This window comes from Tursiops truncatus, chromosome X (genome assembly GCF_011762595.2).
Source record: "Tursiops truncatus isolate mTurTru1 chromosome X, mTurTru1.mat.Y, whole genome shotgun sequence".
NCBI classification, from domain to species: Eukaryota; Metazoa; Chordata; class Mammalia; order Artiodactyla; family Delphinidae; genus Tursiops; species Tursiops truncatus.
The window spans coordinates 43,027,308-43,044,535 of record NC_047055.1 but is presented as its reverse complement, the minus strand read 5'-3'; the positions used below and the strand labels follow the sequence as shown (position 1 = coordinate 43,044,535).

General features: G+C 47.1%; 1 protein-coding gene across 1 annotated transcript; it reads right to left on the bottom strand.

Annotated features, from left to right (window-relative positions):
• Positions 1–254: 254 nt before the first annotated feature.
• Positions 255–15,286, bottom strand: LOC109549487 (nuclear RNA export factor 2-like). The gene is given in 23 exon segments (XM_073798883.1): positions 255–421; positions 557–617; positions 5,186–5,368; positions 5,910–5,982; positions 6,762–6,804; positions 6,900–6,925; positions 6,928–7,014; positions 7,115–7,188; positions 7,295–7,402; positions 7,545–7,600; positions 7,684–7,752; positions 8,135–8,170; positions 9,965–10,078; positions 10,264–10,371; positions 10,491–10,579; positions 10,726–10,795; positions 10,934–11,014; positions 11,352–11,462; positions 11,580–11,663; positions 12,274–12,427; positions 12,661–12,844; positions 13,268–13,508; positions 15,092–15,286. Coding segments are annotated over 23 exon segments (2,292 nt in total). The 3' UTR covers positions 255–376.
• Between the last annotated feature and the right edge of the window lie 1,942 nt (positions 15,287–17,228).

Genomic DNA, 17,228 nt, shown 5'->3' with positions numbered 1-17,228 from the left:
ACAAACTACCTATGGAGTCAAGCCTGATATATCTGCTAGGGATTGCCAGGGTCAATGGGGGTCGGGCAGGAAGGCAACCAAGGCCTTTCAGGCCTGGACTCACTGGCTCATGATTGGGGCAGGGAACAGCAATGCAGAACACACAACATACAACATGCAACATCACTCTTTATTATGAAAACAAACAGCAATTGTGAGTGTGGAAAATACAGAAGCAACTGACCCTTCAGTTGGCTATGTTACCTGGCCTACAAGGTAACTCTGGATTCTTTGTCGGCCAGGCCTCCAACCCTGTTCATGGGCATGGCCTGAGGCTGGAGAAAAGAGAAACAATGATGATATGGATGAAGACAAAGACGGCATCCAAGCACTCCTTTTAGGGGATTTCTTTGAAGGCCTCTTCTGGGATCTTGCACTTGGTCTGGAGAGAAGGAGTCGTGATGTCAGAAGAGCCAGCTCCCCAAGTTCCATTCTTAGGCCACCGGCCTCCACCTTCTTGGCCTCCCTGAAGGCCCAGAAACATTCATCTTTAACCCACTTGATTCCCAGACCTCACCTTGAGCATACTTAAGACCTGACCAGCTCTGGTGTAGTTCCATTCGTTGTCCTGAAGGCACCTGCAGTGGGAGAACAACAGGTGATCTCCATTAGTACCACAGTAGAGTCACGCTGACCATGCAATGACACCGCTAAATCTATGCCACTTTCTTGCTGAGACACATGTACCAGTATGAACACTATGTGTAATGACGAAGAAAGACCCAGTGAAAAGCAAACCATCTATCACTAGCATTCATGCCCACTAGAATTCAAAACACAAAAGTAGAGCTGTGCAAAAGAACAAGGGAACTTAATATACACTGATCAAGGAAGATGTTCAAGAAAATAACAAGTGAAAAATTTTTTTGCTTTTGTTTTTGTTTTGTTTTCCCTTCCCCCTCCCCGTGTCCTCAAGTCCATTCTATGTCTGCATCTTTATTCCTGTCCTACCCTTAGGTTCGTCAGAATCTTTCTTTTTCTTTTAGATTCCATACTAGTCTTTTCTTTTAACATCTTTATTGGAATATAATTGTTTACAATGGTGTGTTAGTTTCTGCTTTCTAACAAAGTGAATCAGTTATACCTATACATATATCCCCATATCTCTTCCCTCTTGCGTCTCCCTCCCTCCCACCCTCTCTATCCCACCCCTCTGGGTGGTAACAAAGCACCGATCTGATTTCCCTGTGCTATGCGGCTGCTTCCCACTAGCTATCGATTTTACATTTGGTAGTGTATATATGTCCATGCCACTCTCTCACTTTGTCACAGCTCACTCTTCCCCTTCCCCATAACCTCAAGTCCGTCCTCCAGTAAGTCTGTGTCTTTATTCCTGTCTTACCCCTAGGTTCTTCATGACCTTTTTTTTTTTTAGATTCCATATATATGTGTTAGCATACGGTATTTATTTTTCTCCTTCTGACTTACTTCACTCTGTATGACAGACTCTAGGTCCATCCACCTCACTACGAATAACTCAATTTTGTTTCTTTTTATGGCTGAGTAATATTACATTGTATATAAGTGCCACATCTTCTTTATCCATTCATCCGATGATGGGCACTTAGGTTGTTTCCATCTCTGGGCTATTGTAAATAGAGCTGCAATGAACATTGTGGTACATGACTCTTTTTGAATTATGGTTTTCTCAGGGTATATGCCCAGTACTGGGATTGCTGGGTCATATGGTAGTTCTATTTGTAGTTTTTTAAGGAACCTCCATACTGTTCTCCATAGTGACTGTATCAATTTACATTCCCACCAACAGTGCAAGAGTGTTCCCTTTTCTCCACACCCTCTCCAGCATTTATTGTCTGTAGATTTTTTGATGATAGCCGTTAAGTGAAACATTTTTAAGTACAAATTTCCAGCCATCTTTTTTTGAGATATAATGTACACACTATTTTAAAGAATACAAGTCAGTGCTTTTTAGGATATCCACAAGATTGTACAACTATCTAATTCCAAAATAGTTTTATCACCTTGAAAAGAAACTCCTTAACCATTAGTGATCACTCCCTATTCCTCCCCTTCCCCCAGAACCTGGCAACCACTAATCTGCTTTTGGTCCCTGTGGATTTGCCGATTCTGGACATTTCACACTATATTCAACTTTTGTGACTGGCTTTTCACTTAGCATAATGTTTTCAAGGTTGATCATGTTATGACATATATCAGAACTGTACATTTTTATGAGTGAATAATATTCTACTATATGGATGTACCAGATTTATTCATCCATGTGTCAGCTAAAGGACATTTGGGTTGTTTCCACTTTTCGGCTATTATCAATAATGCTGCTATGAACGTTCCTGAACAAGTTTTAGAGTGAACGTATGTTCTCATTTCTCCTGGTAGATACTTGGGAGTAGGATTACTGGGTCATTTGGTAAATCCGTGTTTAACATTTTGAGGAACTGCCAAATTTTTTTCCCAAAGTGAGTGCTCCACTGAACCTTGATACCTGTAATATATGAGAGTTCTAATTTCTCCACATCCTCACCTACGCTTATCTTTTGTTTCATTGATTAAAGCCATCTTAGCGTATGTGAAGTGGTTGTTCTGATTTGTATTTTCCTAATGATTAATGATGTTGAGCACGTTTTCATGTGCTTGTTGGTCACTTGTATACAATCTTTAGAGAAATATCTATTCAAATCCTTTCTCCATTTTTAAATGGGATATTTATCTTTTGATTGTTGAGTTGTGAAATCCTTCAATATTCTAGATAGTAGATCTTATCAGATACGAGATTGCAAATATTTTCTCCCATTTTGTGGGTTGTATTTTCACTTTCTTGATAGTGTCCTTTAATGTACAGAAGTTTTTACTTTTTTTTTTTTTTTTTTTTTTTTGTGGTACGCGGGCCTCTCACTGTTGTGGCCTCTCCCGTTGCAGAGCACAGGCTCCGGACATGCAGGCCCAGCAGCCATGGCTCATGGGCTCAGCCGCTCTGCAGCATGTGGGATCTTCCCAGACCGGGGCACAAACCTGTGTCCCCTGCATCGGCAGGTGGACTCTTAACCGCTGCGCCACCAGGGAAGCCCAGAAGTTTTTACTTTTGATGAAGAGCAATTTACTTGTTTCTTTGGTTGCTTGTGCTTTTGGTGTCATATACAAGAAACCGTTGCCTAATTCAAGGTCATGAAGATATACACCTCTGTTTTCATCTAAGTGTTTTTTTATATTTTATTGGAGTTAATTTACTTACAATGTTGTGTTAGTTTCAGTTATACAACAAAATGAATCAGTTATATATAACTCCATTCTTTTTCAGATTCTTTTCCCATATAGGTTATTACAGAATATTGAGTAGAGTTCTTTGTGCTATACAGTAGGTCCTTATTAGTTATCTATTTTATATATAGTAGTGTGTATATGTTAATCCCAATCTCCTAATTTATCACTTCCCCCCCCCATTTCCCCTTTGGTAACCATAAGGTTTCATTTCGAGAACTGTGAGTCTGTTTCTGATTTGTAAATAAGTTCATTGGTATTGTTTTTATTATATTCCACATATAAGTGATATATGATATTTGTCTGTCTTACTTCACTTACCCAATCAAAAAATGGGCAGAAGATCTAAATAGACATTTCTGCAAAGAAGACATACAGATGGCCAAAAAGCACATGAAAAGATGCTCAACATAACTAATTATTAGAGAAATGCAAATCAAAACTACAATGAGGTGTCACCACACACGGGTCAGAATGGCCATCATCAAAAAATCTACAAACAATAAATGCTGGAGAGGGTGTGGAGAAAAGGGAACCCTCCAACACTGTTGGTGGGAATGTAAATTGATACAGCCACTATGGAGAACAGTACGGAGGTTCCTTAAAAAAACTAAAAATGGAGGTACTGTATGATCCAGCAATCCCACTCCTGAGCATATATCCAGAGAAAACCATAATTCGAAAAGATACATGCAGCCCAATGTTCATTTTAGCACTATGTACAATAGCCAAGACATGGAAGCAACCTAAATTTCCATCAACAGAGGAATGGATAAAGAAAGTGTGGTACATATACACAATGGAATATTACTCAGCCATTAAAAAGAATGAAATAATGCCAGCTGCAGCAACATGGATGGACCTAGAGGTTATCATACTAAGTGAAAAAAGTCAGTAAGGGTTTTTACAGTTGTAGACTCTACATTAGGCCTTTGATCCATTTTGAGTCAATATTTGTATACGGTGTGTGATAGGGGTCAAAATTATTTTTTTTTTGCATGTTAATACCCATGTGTCCCAGAACCACCTGTTTAAAAGACTATTTTTTTCTCCATTAATTATTTTGGCACCTATTGAAAATTAATTGGCTACAAGTGTCAGGGTTTCATTCTCGACTCTCAGTTCTATTGCATTCACCAATCAAAAGTCAGTGTCATACAGTCTTGATTATAGTACCTTTGTAGTAAGTTTTGAAATTGTGAAGATCAGGACTTGTGAGTTTTCAACTTTATTCCCTTTCAATATTGCTTTGACTACTCTGAGTCTATTGCATTTCCATGTGAATTGTAGAATCACCTTATCAATTTCTGGAAAGGAGCCAACAGTGACTTTGATAGATATGGTGTAGACTCTGTAGACCACTTTGAATAGTATTACCATCTTAACAATATTAAGTCTTCCAGTCTACAAACACAGAATGTCCTTCCATTTTTTTGAGGTTTTGTTTAAGTTATTCTAACAATGTTTTGAAGATTTTAAAGTATAAGTTTCTCACTTCTTTAGTTACATTTCTTTCTAAGTATTTATTCTTTTTGGTTCTACGATAAACCAAATTGTTTTCTTAATTTCAATTTAGGATTTTTCATTGTAAGTGCATAGAAATACAAATGATTTTTGTGTATTGATCTTATATCCTGAGATTCTGCTGAACTTGTTTATGTATTCTTACAGTATCTTAGCAAATTTCTTAGGATTTTCCATATAAAAGATCATGTCATCTGAGCATAATATTATTTTTAAAATGCTTCACATATATCATCATAAAATTAGGATACGTTTTTCATGAGCTTCCTTTTTTTCTGGAAGCAAAATACCCAAATACTTATTTTTCCAAATTGTCTGTGTGTTCCCTTTTTAATTCCCTCATTCTCCCAGCTCTCTCTTATCCTCATGCACACAAAATACTCACTTCTGAGACCACTGGAGGTTCATCCCAGACTGAGTGGAGAAAGCTTGTACCATTTGCTGCTGCTCCCAGTAGAAACTGGGCATGGAGCTGGTGGAGGGTGTGGGTACTGGGATGGAGAATGTGCTCTTGCTCTTTTTAGGGCTGACATCCCATACAAACAGCTCATCATTCATGATGAAAAGACTGAAGGAAAAATGGTCACTCAGATAACTGGACAGGTGAACACCACCACACCCCTAACAACAATCTTGCTCCCACTGGCACTCAGCAACCAGATTCCTTCCACGTCCCTCCTGTGTCTGTCTCCCCGGTTCCTTGACTGGTACCTCTGCCCCTCCCCACAAAGCCCACCTTTGGAGAGACTGTCTTCTACCTTCACTTGATTTATAGGTTTATCCCCAACCCACGGGCAATTTTGTATTTACACTTTACCACACCCCAAGGGGTGGACAGTCTGATCCCCATTCTTGGAAGGAGACACTGAGTCACAGAGAGGTCATGCAACTTGACCAAGGTCACAGAGCGAGTGAGTGTTAGGTCAAGGAGATAATGCATAGGCCGATTCCAGAGCCCATGCTCTTCTTAACCACTAGGCTACACTGCTCTTGGGATCCCCCTGCTGGCTTTCCACAATACCGAGTAAACCTAAGATCTGCACCACCACATTCCCACGCCCCCGAGCCCAGGCTGGGATGGACATTCCCACCCACAACAGGGCTCTCACCTGGAATAGCTGGCAGGGGTAGTGGTGAAGGTCCGGTTGAAGGCACGCAAACAGCCCTGAGAACTTCCTTCCACTTCAACAGCAAACAAACAACAGTACCCCTTACAGCTGCACGTGCTGTACACGCTCACACAGCGGTCCCCAGTCAGGGTGTGACTGGACACTCATGCTGAGAGGGCAGTTGTTCACGGGGGCCAGGGTGTTGGGAATGGGGAGGGCAACTATAGGAGCAGTCTGCGCCCAGTGACAGGGCCCCTGACGACCACCACACAAGTTCACGGGGTGCATTTTTCACAGCCGCCCAAGAGGTGGATACTACTACCCCACTGTGCAAATGCGGAAACTGCGAGGTTAATTAATGGCCCAAGTTCTCAGAGTAAGTATTTGGGTTGAGAGCCACCAAACTCCACAGCCTGTGTGCCCAACACCCAGGGTGTGGAGGGCAGACAGGCACGGACAGAGCTCAGACTTGGGTGTTCTGTGGGAAGACTGAGGGTTGGAGAACACAGAGAGGAAGGGGAGGGAAGGGAGGGGAGGGGAGGGAATAGAGGGGAGGGGAGGGGAGGGAGGGGGGAGGAGGAGGAGGGAAATGAAGGGATGGGAAGGGAAGGGAAGGGAGGGGAAGGGAAGAGAAAGGGAGGGAAGGGGGGGGAGGGGAAAGGAGGGGAAAGGCAGGTAAGGGAAGGGAAGGGCAAGGAAGGGAAGGGAAGGGGTCAGGGAAGAGAAGGGAAGGGAAGGGAAGGGAAGGGAAGGCGACGGAGGGGTCAGAGAAGCTGGGTGGTTAAGGGAATGAGCCTGGCCACGGGAAGGGAGCAGTGGGGAATCTGGGGAGGGGGGTCTACACACACTCACCTTCCTTGAACAGCCCGTTGACAGAGAAGCAGAGCATCGTTCCCTGAAAGGGAAGAGTTGAGGTGCCCAGACACCACATCCACCTCCCATCCACCTGCGGCTTCCAGGGCCCGCCCGAGGGAGGAAGCAGGCACTCACCATCTGGAACCACTTGTCCACCAGAAGGAGCTGAAGTCATGTTGAGTCTTGGGCAACACACAGAGAGTGTGCACAATGACACATTTTGTGGGCTTCAGCAGCTGGACCCGCAGGTCTGTGAGGGGAGGGGAAGCGAGCGAAGGTCAGGGGCTGCCACGCCCTGGGCCCTATGATTGACCCCTTCACCGCCCTTTCCCACCCAGTCTTCCCATCACACACTCACAGGGGTTCTTCATATTCCTGCTTCTTCATATTCCTGCTGTCCTTGAAATACTCGCACAAGCTGCTTCTAGGAGACAAAGAGCAACAGTGGGTGGTGGGTGTTTGCAGGAGCTGGCCTGTGTCTGCTGGGGGGCCACAAGGCCCGGGAGCACAGCCTGTGCTGTCATACTCACGGGGCTGGGTCCTCGGGGTGGAAGGGAATCGTCAGGGAGAAGCAGGCCTCCTCGTGATAAGCACCCGCGAGAACCTGTCTGTCTCCATAGTCATGGATCAAGTAGTACCTAAGGAGAAGCAATGAAGACAGTCTATCTCTGTGGTCTGGACCTCAAATGGACTTGAAAACTCCCCTGAGCAGACCTGTGCTTAGGTGGCCTCACCTGTCCTAGACCTGCCCCCCTTGCTCACCTTCCCAGAGATACTTACTGCTTCAGGAATTGCAGGACTAGGCTCTTCAGCTCATCAGATCCAAAGTAGCTTCCCTGGAATCAAATGGCACTTGAGACTATGCAATAGATAAAGCCTCCCTGCAACACCCCAAATGTTGTTTGATCCTTTTCCTCACCTTGCAGGGCTTTACTATGTAGGGAGTGTCAACGTCAATGGTCAGTGGTGACGGTAACTCCTGGCCATCCTGGAGAAGGGAAGAGGAAGTCAGGAGTGGAGACCAGGGGAGTGGCTCTGGATGATCCGGGAAAAGGATGGGCCCTGGAGGGTGAGGGTCAGAGGTCAGGTGTGAAAGGGCCCTGGAAATTCCATGGGAAAGCTTACAGTGGATATCTTCATCATGAGGTCCTGAAAGTCTCTAGTGTTATATTCAACTTGTGTGTGTGCGTGTGTGTATTTATGGGTATTTTTCCAGCAAGTATATCCATGTCATTTTCAGGAGTCCATGTCCCCCAAAATGGTTAAGGTTCTGATGCTAATATGTGATGTAGGCAAGACCCAAAGGGCTTGAGGGCAGGTGCAGAGGCCACCGACATTCGTAAGAGACAATGATTTACGTAGGCACTTACCAGGCGTAACAACTTCGGGAAACATTCTCTGATGGCCTGTCCAAAACCAAAAATAGAGAAGAGGTGGTTGATAGTTCAAGGTTGCAATGCTTCCTTTGAGTTAAAACAATAATACCATAAACAGAGATCAGTGTGTTCTGGCCAATCCAGCAGCACCCTTTGCCCACCTCTGCTCCTGATTTTAAGGGTTTTCGGTCCACTTGCCTGTTGAGCACTGAGCATCTGTCATCTTACTGTCTGAAAGGCACTGTCTCCTCATCTCTCTCAGTACCTTCACTTTAATATTCCTCCCCTCCCTCCCTTCCTCTCCTTCGTCTGGGTAGCTCCCACCCAGACTACTCGGACTCCCTTCTCCAGTGCCACAGGGACCAGCATTTCAAACCCGTGCTGCAGGGCTTCCTTCTCCTCCCTCCCTTCCTCCAGGGCCCCACTGAATGCTGTGGGGCGAAGAGGGGATGGAGTGGGAGCCCGGGGCTCTGCTACCTCACTGGGGGTCCAGCACTCTGGCAAGACCCCGACACCCCCCGGGATGGCCCAGGATGCTGGGACAGTGAGGTGAGTGAGGTGGGGCTCAGGGAGGGAGATGGAGGGGATGAAGACAGAAAGGGAGTGAAGGTAGGAAAGGAGAGATGAGAGAGACATAGGGGCACAGAGACAAGGGAGAGAGAGAAAACAAAGGGAAGGAAAAGAAGCTCTCCAGTGGTCGGGGTCAGGGAAGAAGAGAGAAGAAAGGGGAAAAGGCACACCTGTTGCAGCTCTTCACCTGCCCCAGAATCGCCCAGACACACCAGGTAGGAATGGAAAATATGCACATGTTGGGCTGGGGGCCCACTGGATGCTGGCTGAAACTTTGTCACCTGTGTGAGCTCAGCCAGACTTGGGCATGGGAAACCGAGCAGCCATGGGGGCAGATCTTCCTCAGAAGGAGGAAAGGGTCAGGTCCCAGCTCAGTATGGGGTTGAGGATCCGTGGCCCCCTCTGATGATCACTGTCTTCTCTCCCGATGACCCCTGCACCTCTCTGAGTTGGTTCTTTATCTGAGGAATCATACCTGTCTCAGGCTGCCCAGGGCTCCTGTGAAGGACCAGGCGGGATGATGTGACGTGTGCAGGGAGGGATGGGAAGTGCCCCTCAGAGGCCTGTCCTTCTCTCTCCTCTACCACCTCTGCCCTCTGCCTTCCACTCCTGCCTCAGGAAGCCCTCTGATCACTGGCAGGGGCCCACGTCTGGCCCCTTGACTCAAGGAGCCCTGCTTTCTCCCAAGGAGGGTCCAGCTCCTGGCATTGGGCCAGCAGAATGGATGTCATGACAGCAGCCACCCATGGCCTCAGCCCTCAGCATGGCGCAGGAAAGCCCCCATGTCAACCTGGGAGAGGAGGGGTGATCCCTTTGGAGGAAGGGGAAGAGGGCCCCTCTCAGAACGGGGGAGGCAAACCCCATCTCAGCACGAAGAAGGAAGGCTTCTCTCAGCAAGAGGCCCTGGACAGGAGGATCCTTCTCAGTCCAGGGCGCCAGCATCTGGATCAAGGCTGGTCGCTCCTGGTCCTGGTGAGGAGGAGAAGCCCTGCTTCCTGGGGCACACTCTTGGGAGGCCTTGCTGGAATATATCTGGGCGCAGAGAGCTGGAAACAGACCCCAGAGCGCCTGCAGAGGTGAGCAGGTCAGGGGAAGGAAACTCCTCACCGGTGATAGGCACAGAGAGAGCAGAAGGTGGGGCCTGTGATCCTCCCAGAAGACCAGGGCTGCCACCTTTGGCAAAGGGGCACTGTCACAGATAGTCTAGGCTCCCATGGGTGAAGGTCACCAAGAAGGGTGACAGGGTGTTCACACTGACCTTACATAGGTGGACTGGTCTGGGAAGGTGTCACACAATGGGTTCCCTTGCAGCCACAGCTCTTCAAGCTTCAGCCCTTGCATCTTGCTCAACTCCCACATAGACGTCAGCTGAGAAATATGGCGTGGAAGTGGGAAAAGGAATCCCAGGGAAAGAGGGACATCTGGATCCCTGCACCCCCAGACCCCTCCCTCCCACACAGGTACCTTCATCTGCCTCCTGTCATCACTCTGATGGCCAATAACATGCCCGCCCCTACTCTCAACCCAACTTTGACCTGGCTCCCTCTTCTCACCTCATTTTTGGAGAGGTTCAGGATCTTGACCGTGGGGGCCATCTGTATAATGTCAGACAGGCCATTCAGCTGGTACAGTTTGTTGTTGCTCAAGTTCAAGGACAACAGCTTTGGGGCAAGAAGAGGTAGAGTGAAGGTTACTATCTAGGACCTTGGAGACAAATCTGCCCTCCTCCCCATCTCTTCCAGCCCCTACCCTAATACCAGCACTGGGCCTACAGCCTCACCTCAGGGAAATTCTTTTCGATGACCTGCAGGGTGGCAGTCATGCAGCTTCTTCGATTCAGAAATATATCAATATCATAGCCCACCAAGTCTTCAGGAAGGAGAGGGGAGGGAATCAGATGGCTGAGTGGGGTGTGGGGCCAGCAACAGCCCCTCCCCACGTTACCATCCCTAAGTCTCCCTCCAGGAAGACCCCTGTGCCCTCGCACGCCCTAGAATTACTGCTGTCAGCCATACCTGGGTCAAGGTGGAGCCTCTGGAGGTCAAGAGCTTGCTGGGAGACATCAAATCGTTTGCTCAAGGTCAGCTGCGGAGAGAGAGATGGAGAGAGCCGCTCTGAGGCTGTGGTGGTGGCAGGGAAATCGGGGGCGAGCGGGATGGGGGACTGGAAGAAGGAGAGGTGGGTCTGAGCATTGGCACACAACATGCCTTGCATCTGCATTACCTTTAGCTGCTCCATTTCTTCCGGCTTCAACCTATACCGCACAGAGTAGGGAACAGCGGAGGGCCTGACAAAGACAGGTATCTACAGCAAGAAGAGGTGGGGTAAGCACCAGGAACTCTAGTTCCAAAGAAGAAAACCAGGGGCTTCCCTGGTGGCGCAGTGGTTGAGAGTCCGCCTGCCGATGCAGGGGACACGGGTTCGTGCCCCGATTCGGGAGGATCCCACGTGCCGCGGAGTGGCTGGGACCGTGAGCCGCGGCCGCTGCGCCTGGGCGTCTGGATCCTGTGCTCCGTGACGGGAGAGGCCACAATGGTGAGAGGCCCGCGTACCGCAAAACAAACAAACAAACAAACAAAAAAAAACCCAGCCCCTGGCCTGTACTCCAGCCTCAGGGTGAGGTACACGTAACGCCCTCAACACACACCTTTCCTCTCTCCTCGTCATGTATCTTGTAGCTGACATCCATCAATGCACAGGCAGTGCTAGCTTCCTGGACAAAGAATCGAGCCCCATTTTTCACAAAGTGGAACTACAGGGATTGAATACAACAGCAATAGAGTCAGAAGCCAACAGACCCTGCTGAACCAGGTCTCTCTCTCTCCCCCTTCCCTGTGCCCACGCGTCTGGCTTCGGCATCCTCTCTTACGTCCACTGGAGTGAAGGGGACACTGCAATGGCTCTGGATTGACTTCATTAGCCATGTCTTGTCATACTTTATCCCACAAGGAATCTAAGGATGAAAAGAAGGCATGGGAGAGAGGACAGACAACAGGGAATTTAGGCTGGAGGACGAACCTTTTCCTGTTCTTTCCCGGCCTTCTATTGAGCTTGAAAGGGCTTGTAAAGAAGGGACCACTGGCATGATTTCTTATGGGTGTGCGTAATATGGATTTCCTAAGTACTCTTTCTCTCCAGTCAAACTCTCTTCCACATAATCAAGGTGTCAGAGATGATGTTCCTTTTATAAATTTGCAGGAGATCCTACCCAGCGCACACACTGCTTGCCCCTCAGACAAGGTCTCCAGAGGCTCGACCCTTTGTCTCCCACACTCAGCTTGCCAAACTGAGACCTCCAATGTGGAGTCGCTCCATATCCTTGGCAGTAGTTTCCATCTTTGCTTTGAGACAGGCTCCTCCGTTCTCCTCACGGTCAGCCTGTTCCCTTTACATTGCTTCTCTGAACCTGCCCTTAGATGAACAAGACTGTTAACTCCCGCTAGTAAAAGGGACAGATTACAAACTGTCCCCAGTGAAAGAAACCAGCATCTCTACGTGAGACCAACACAGCTCCCCCTACCTTTTCTCTCCTGCACATTCCATATATTTTCCAGGATACTCACTGTGACCCTGAACCAGCTCCCTGGGGTTCCATCTTGTGTGTTCTCCCCCATTTCTCTCTCCAGAGGTTTTCTGTTTCTCCACATAGTAGTATGCATGTGGCCTTCACTGTGCCATCTCACTCCTCTCTTGTTGCCTCGGATGGTACAAGGAGAGCTGCAGGGGGGATGTGGAGAGAAGGACGGTGAGTGGCCTTAAGTGCTAAGAAAGTCTTCTGTACACCCTCGTGTCTTTGACACCAGCACTACAATTAGGATTGCTCAACCATTATTTCACTTCTAGCATGCCTCAGATTTGCAGTGAGAGAAGAAAAACAAGTCCATGGAGCGTGAGAGAGGTGCATAGTCCCAGGGGCTGCTGTGCACAAACCCTGCTGCCTGTCCACTTACTGTCTTACTTCGGGGTCCTCCTGGACATCCCTCTTCACCACGTTTCCATCATCCTCCTTGAGCTGTGAGGGCTGAGGCTCACATCTATCGTGTTCATAATGAGGGCTCCTCTCGCCAGAATTACCTGGGAAAGAACTCCAGCCTTTCTTTCTTCCTTGAGGTGGTCTACCACCATCACTGTATTCTGAAAAGAGGAACAAAAATACAAGTTTGCAGACACATCTGTGGTCCACTTACCACATTCCATGTCTTAGGCTAACAGCATGGTAGGGCAGGCAAAGTGCCAACCTGGCCTAAGGGACCAGTCCCACAAGCCTCAGAAAGGACACTCTTCTGCCTGTGCAGAGAGGACAGCCTTATCCAACAGATGGCACTATCAGGGGAAGAATCGAGGAGGAGCAGGATGAGGAAGAGGACGACAAAGAGGGAGGAGAAAGAGGAGGCAGGAGAGGACAACTGCGCTGAAACTTTTAAAACAGTGGAGCAGGACTGATAAAGAACCGAGGTGTATGCATCCATGGGTTAGACTGGACACCAGTCATAGAGATACCAGGAAGGCCCCCGAATCTTGCCTTCTCTCAGGACTTTCCAGCAACCACACCAATACCTCTCTCATGCTTCCCAAGTCCAAGGAGCCGCCAAACCGATTCCACTAACAACCAGCAAGCTAGCTGGACTTCCTTTGCCAGTGCACTTGGAGCTTTAATGTCAGGTGGCACTGATGTAACGGCCTCCTGAACTGTCTCCCTCCCTCCAGCCTTGCCCTGAACAATACTGTTTGAAAGAGCCAGAGTGAGCTCTCTATTGGGCCAGCCTGAAATGCCTTTCAGCTCAGCAGGCAACTCTTCCTAATTTCAGCACTTTTTTAACAAGGGTGTGAATGATAACCTGGAATGATGTGTCAACCAGCATTTGCAAGTGTTTAGGGATTCTTCTTTTTGCTTTCTATTACTGTTTTCTAATTTGATTCCATCATGGCCAGGAAACACACTCTGGGAGATTTCAAGTCTTCCTTTTTTATTTTTTAAAATAATTTTATTTCTTTATTTATGGCAGTGTTGGGTCTTCTTTGCTGCACACGGGCTTTCTCTACTTGAGGCGAGCGGGGGCTACTCTTCGTTGTGGTGCACGGGCTTCCCGTTTCGGCGGCTTCTCGTCGCAGAGCTTGGGCTCTAGGCACGCGGGATTCAGTAGCTGTGGCACGCGGGCTCAGTAGTTGTGGCTCGAGGGCTCTAGAGCGCAGCTCAGTAGTTCAAGCGCACGGGCTTAGCTGCTCTGCGGCATGTCGGATCTTCCTGACCGGGACTCAAACCTGCGTCCCCTGCACTGGAAGGTGGATTCTTAACCACTGCGCCACCAGGGAAGTCCCTCAATTCTTTCTGAATTTACTGACGCTTGTCTGATGGTCGAGGAGATGGTCTAACTTGGTGAATGTTACAGAGACCCTCGGGGAAAAAAACTGTATTCTGCTGTTGTTGCGCAGACTGTTCTATTTATGTCATGCAGATCTCATTAGTTTACTGTGTTAATCAGGTCTCCTATATCCTTGCTGATTTTCTCTCTAGTAATTCTGTCACTTGCTAAGGGGGAGGTGGGTGTGGAAAGCTCCCACTATAAATATAGACCTGTCTCTTTCTCCTTTCGGCTCCACCAGTTTTTCCTTCGTGTACTTTGAGGCTCTGTTGTTCGGTGCGTACACATTTAGGAACTTTATGTCTCCCTGGTGTCCTGATCCTTTCACCATTCTGTAAGGCCTCTCTTTGGCTCTTGTTCATTTTCTTTACTCTGACATCTACTGTACTGGATACTGAAGCTACAGCCACGCTTAGAAAGTGTCCTGGGTATACCTCACCTTGTATTCACTCCTAGCAGTTGTGTTGCTGTTCACCCCTCCACCCACAAATTCTCCCCTCCAGCATATCTAATTCACCATGTCAAAAGATTTGAAAGTTTTTCCGCACCTGCAGAAATAAGATCGTGTCAATTCTCTCTCCCATGGGTGGATTCACTAAGGGTATTTTATTTTTAACGCATTCCACTGAAACAGTGAACCAGCAGATAATCATACTAGTGGCTTGTGGGGAGGGAGGATTATGGTAATTACACTGTTAGAAACCAGCTTCCGTTGGGTTGTAATACTTAAGGTTCTCTAGGTTTGTGTGCTGTGCCTTTTGTACATTAACTATTCCATGTTGTCTCAGGGCACGCTTATGAGTAAAGATCCGCCCACTGCTGATCACTCCACGATGGAGTGATTATGACCAGGCCTCAGATGAACTCCTCTGGGGAGCCCTTGCTTTCCCTGTGTGGCCCGCTGTCAGGACAATCCTGCTACTCACAACCTTGGGACTTTCCCTGTGTGGAACTGGAAGTGAAAGGAAACACAGATAGGGCATTTGACCCACAAATGCCACTTGCTCAGTCCCCAAACCTCGGAGGGGGCCCGGCGTGCTCTCTTTCTCCCACACTCCACATCCAACTGGTCAGGAGATTCTCTCGGCCCCTCTCTCAAAGTATGTCCAGAAGCCGGCCACTTCTCACCACCTTCATTACCACCACCCTGGCCAAGATACCAACAGCTACCTCCTGGACTGTACTGCTGTCCAGCTGGCCCCTCTGCTTTCATCCTGGCTCCCTTACCTGTCTCTTTTCAACCCAGCAGCAGAGCGCAAGTCAAATCATTTCACTCCTCTGCTCAACACCACATAACAGTGGTTTGAAGCCCACCAACATGTTCAAAAGCCAGGAGTTCATAATGACACTCATCAACAATAACAACAACAAAGAGGAACCTTACTGGTGACCTTTGGTGAATGCCGGGCAACCAACTCGTTTTCAGGAAAATCCAGCAATGAAAGGGAAAAATTCACATTTTAAAGGGAGCAGTAAGGGCATGTGGTCTACGTACGGTGTATAGGAAGAGTCAGAGTCATTTGCAAGAACCCAAATTCCTTCCGAAATAACGTTGCCGAGGGGAAAGCGTAAAAGGGAGCTATATGACAGCTACCGCAGTCCCCCGGCTGACCAACTACGTCGGGTGCCTGAACAGGGCTAGAGACCTCCCTCATCAAGGTGATTCAGACACAAGCAATCTCAGACATCGACTTGTCAAGTATTTGATAGAATAATCCAGTGAAGCTCTGTCACTTACTGCGTATGTGATTTTAGGTGAGTATTTTACCTCTCTGAGTCTCAATTCCATCGTGCGGTAGTGCTGTTTGCCATGTGTTTCCATTTGTCCCTGTTCCGGCCACCTGGAAGAGCTGTACTTCTTGACCTCCTTTGTTTGGACAGGGCTGTGTATGTGACTGGTTCTGGCTAATGGGTTGTGAGTGACATGTGCTATTTCTGGGCCAGAACATATGCTTGTTGGATTGAGACCTTGCAGGGTCCTCTTCCCCTCAGGCACAGAGACTGACAACTTTTTAGATGATGGCTGCTCTGTCAGTTTGGGTCTCCAAGTCATTCCAGTAAGAATGGCTCAGACCCCCAAAGTCCACCATCCTGTGAGGGGTATGCACCCGCCATGGACATGTAGTCGAAGTGAGGAATAATCCCCTGAGATGCAGGGACTGTCTATTACCACAGCATAATCTAGCCTATCTTGATTCTTGTATCTTATCTGTAAATTAAAATAACATCCTCTCAGGATTTTTCTGAGGATTAAATGAGAAAACTGGTATGACAAGGTTGCCACAGTGCTTGACATATAACAGGAACGCAAAAAATGGCAGCTATAATGATTAAATAATTATAACAAACTAGTTTTGAAAAAGTGTGGAAAGTTGGTATAAAATGAGAGCTATTTCATCCACTCATCCTTACGGGTAAGTTGTATCATATTTTCAAGAGTGGGGCATTTTCAACATCATCCTCAATGGTGAAAAACTGAAAGCATTTCCACTAAGATCAGGAACAAAACAAGGTTGCCCACTCTCACCACTCTTATTCAACATAGTTTTGGAAGTTTTAGCGACAGCAATCAGAGAAGAAAAGGAAATAAAAGGAGTCCAAATCGGAAAAGAAGAAGTAAAGCTGTCACTGTTTGCAGATGACATGACACTATACATAGAGAATTCTAAAGATGCTACCAGAAAACTACTAGAACTAATCAATGAATCTGGTAAAGCAGCCAGAAACAAAATTAATGCACAGAAATCTCTGGCATTCCTATACACCAATGATGAAAAATATGAAAGTGAAATCAAGAAAACACTCCCATTTACCATTGCAACAAAAAGAATAAAATATCTAGAAATAAACCTACCTAAGGAGACAAAAGACCTATATGCAGAAAATTATAAGGCACTGATGAAAGAAATTAAAGATGATACAAATAGATGGAGAGATATACCATGTTCTTGGATTGGAAGAATCAACATTGTGAAAATGACTTTACTACCCAAAGCAATCTACAGATTCAATGCAATCCCTATCAAACAACCACTGGCATTTTTCACAGAACTAGAACAAAAAAGCGGAGCTGGAGGAATCAGGCTCCCTGACTTCAGACTATACTACAAAGCTAGAATAATCAAGACAGTATGGTACTGGCACAAAAACAGATA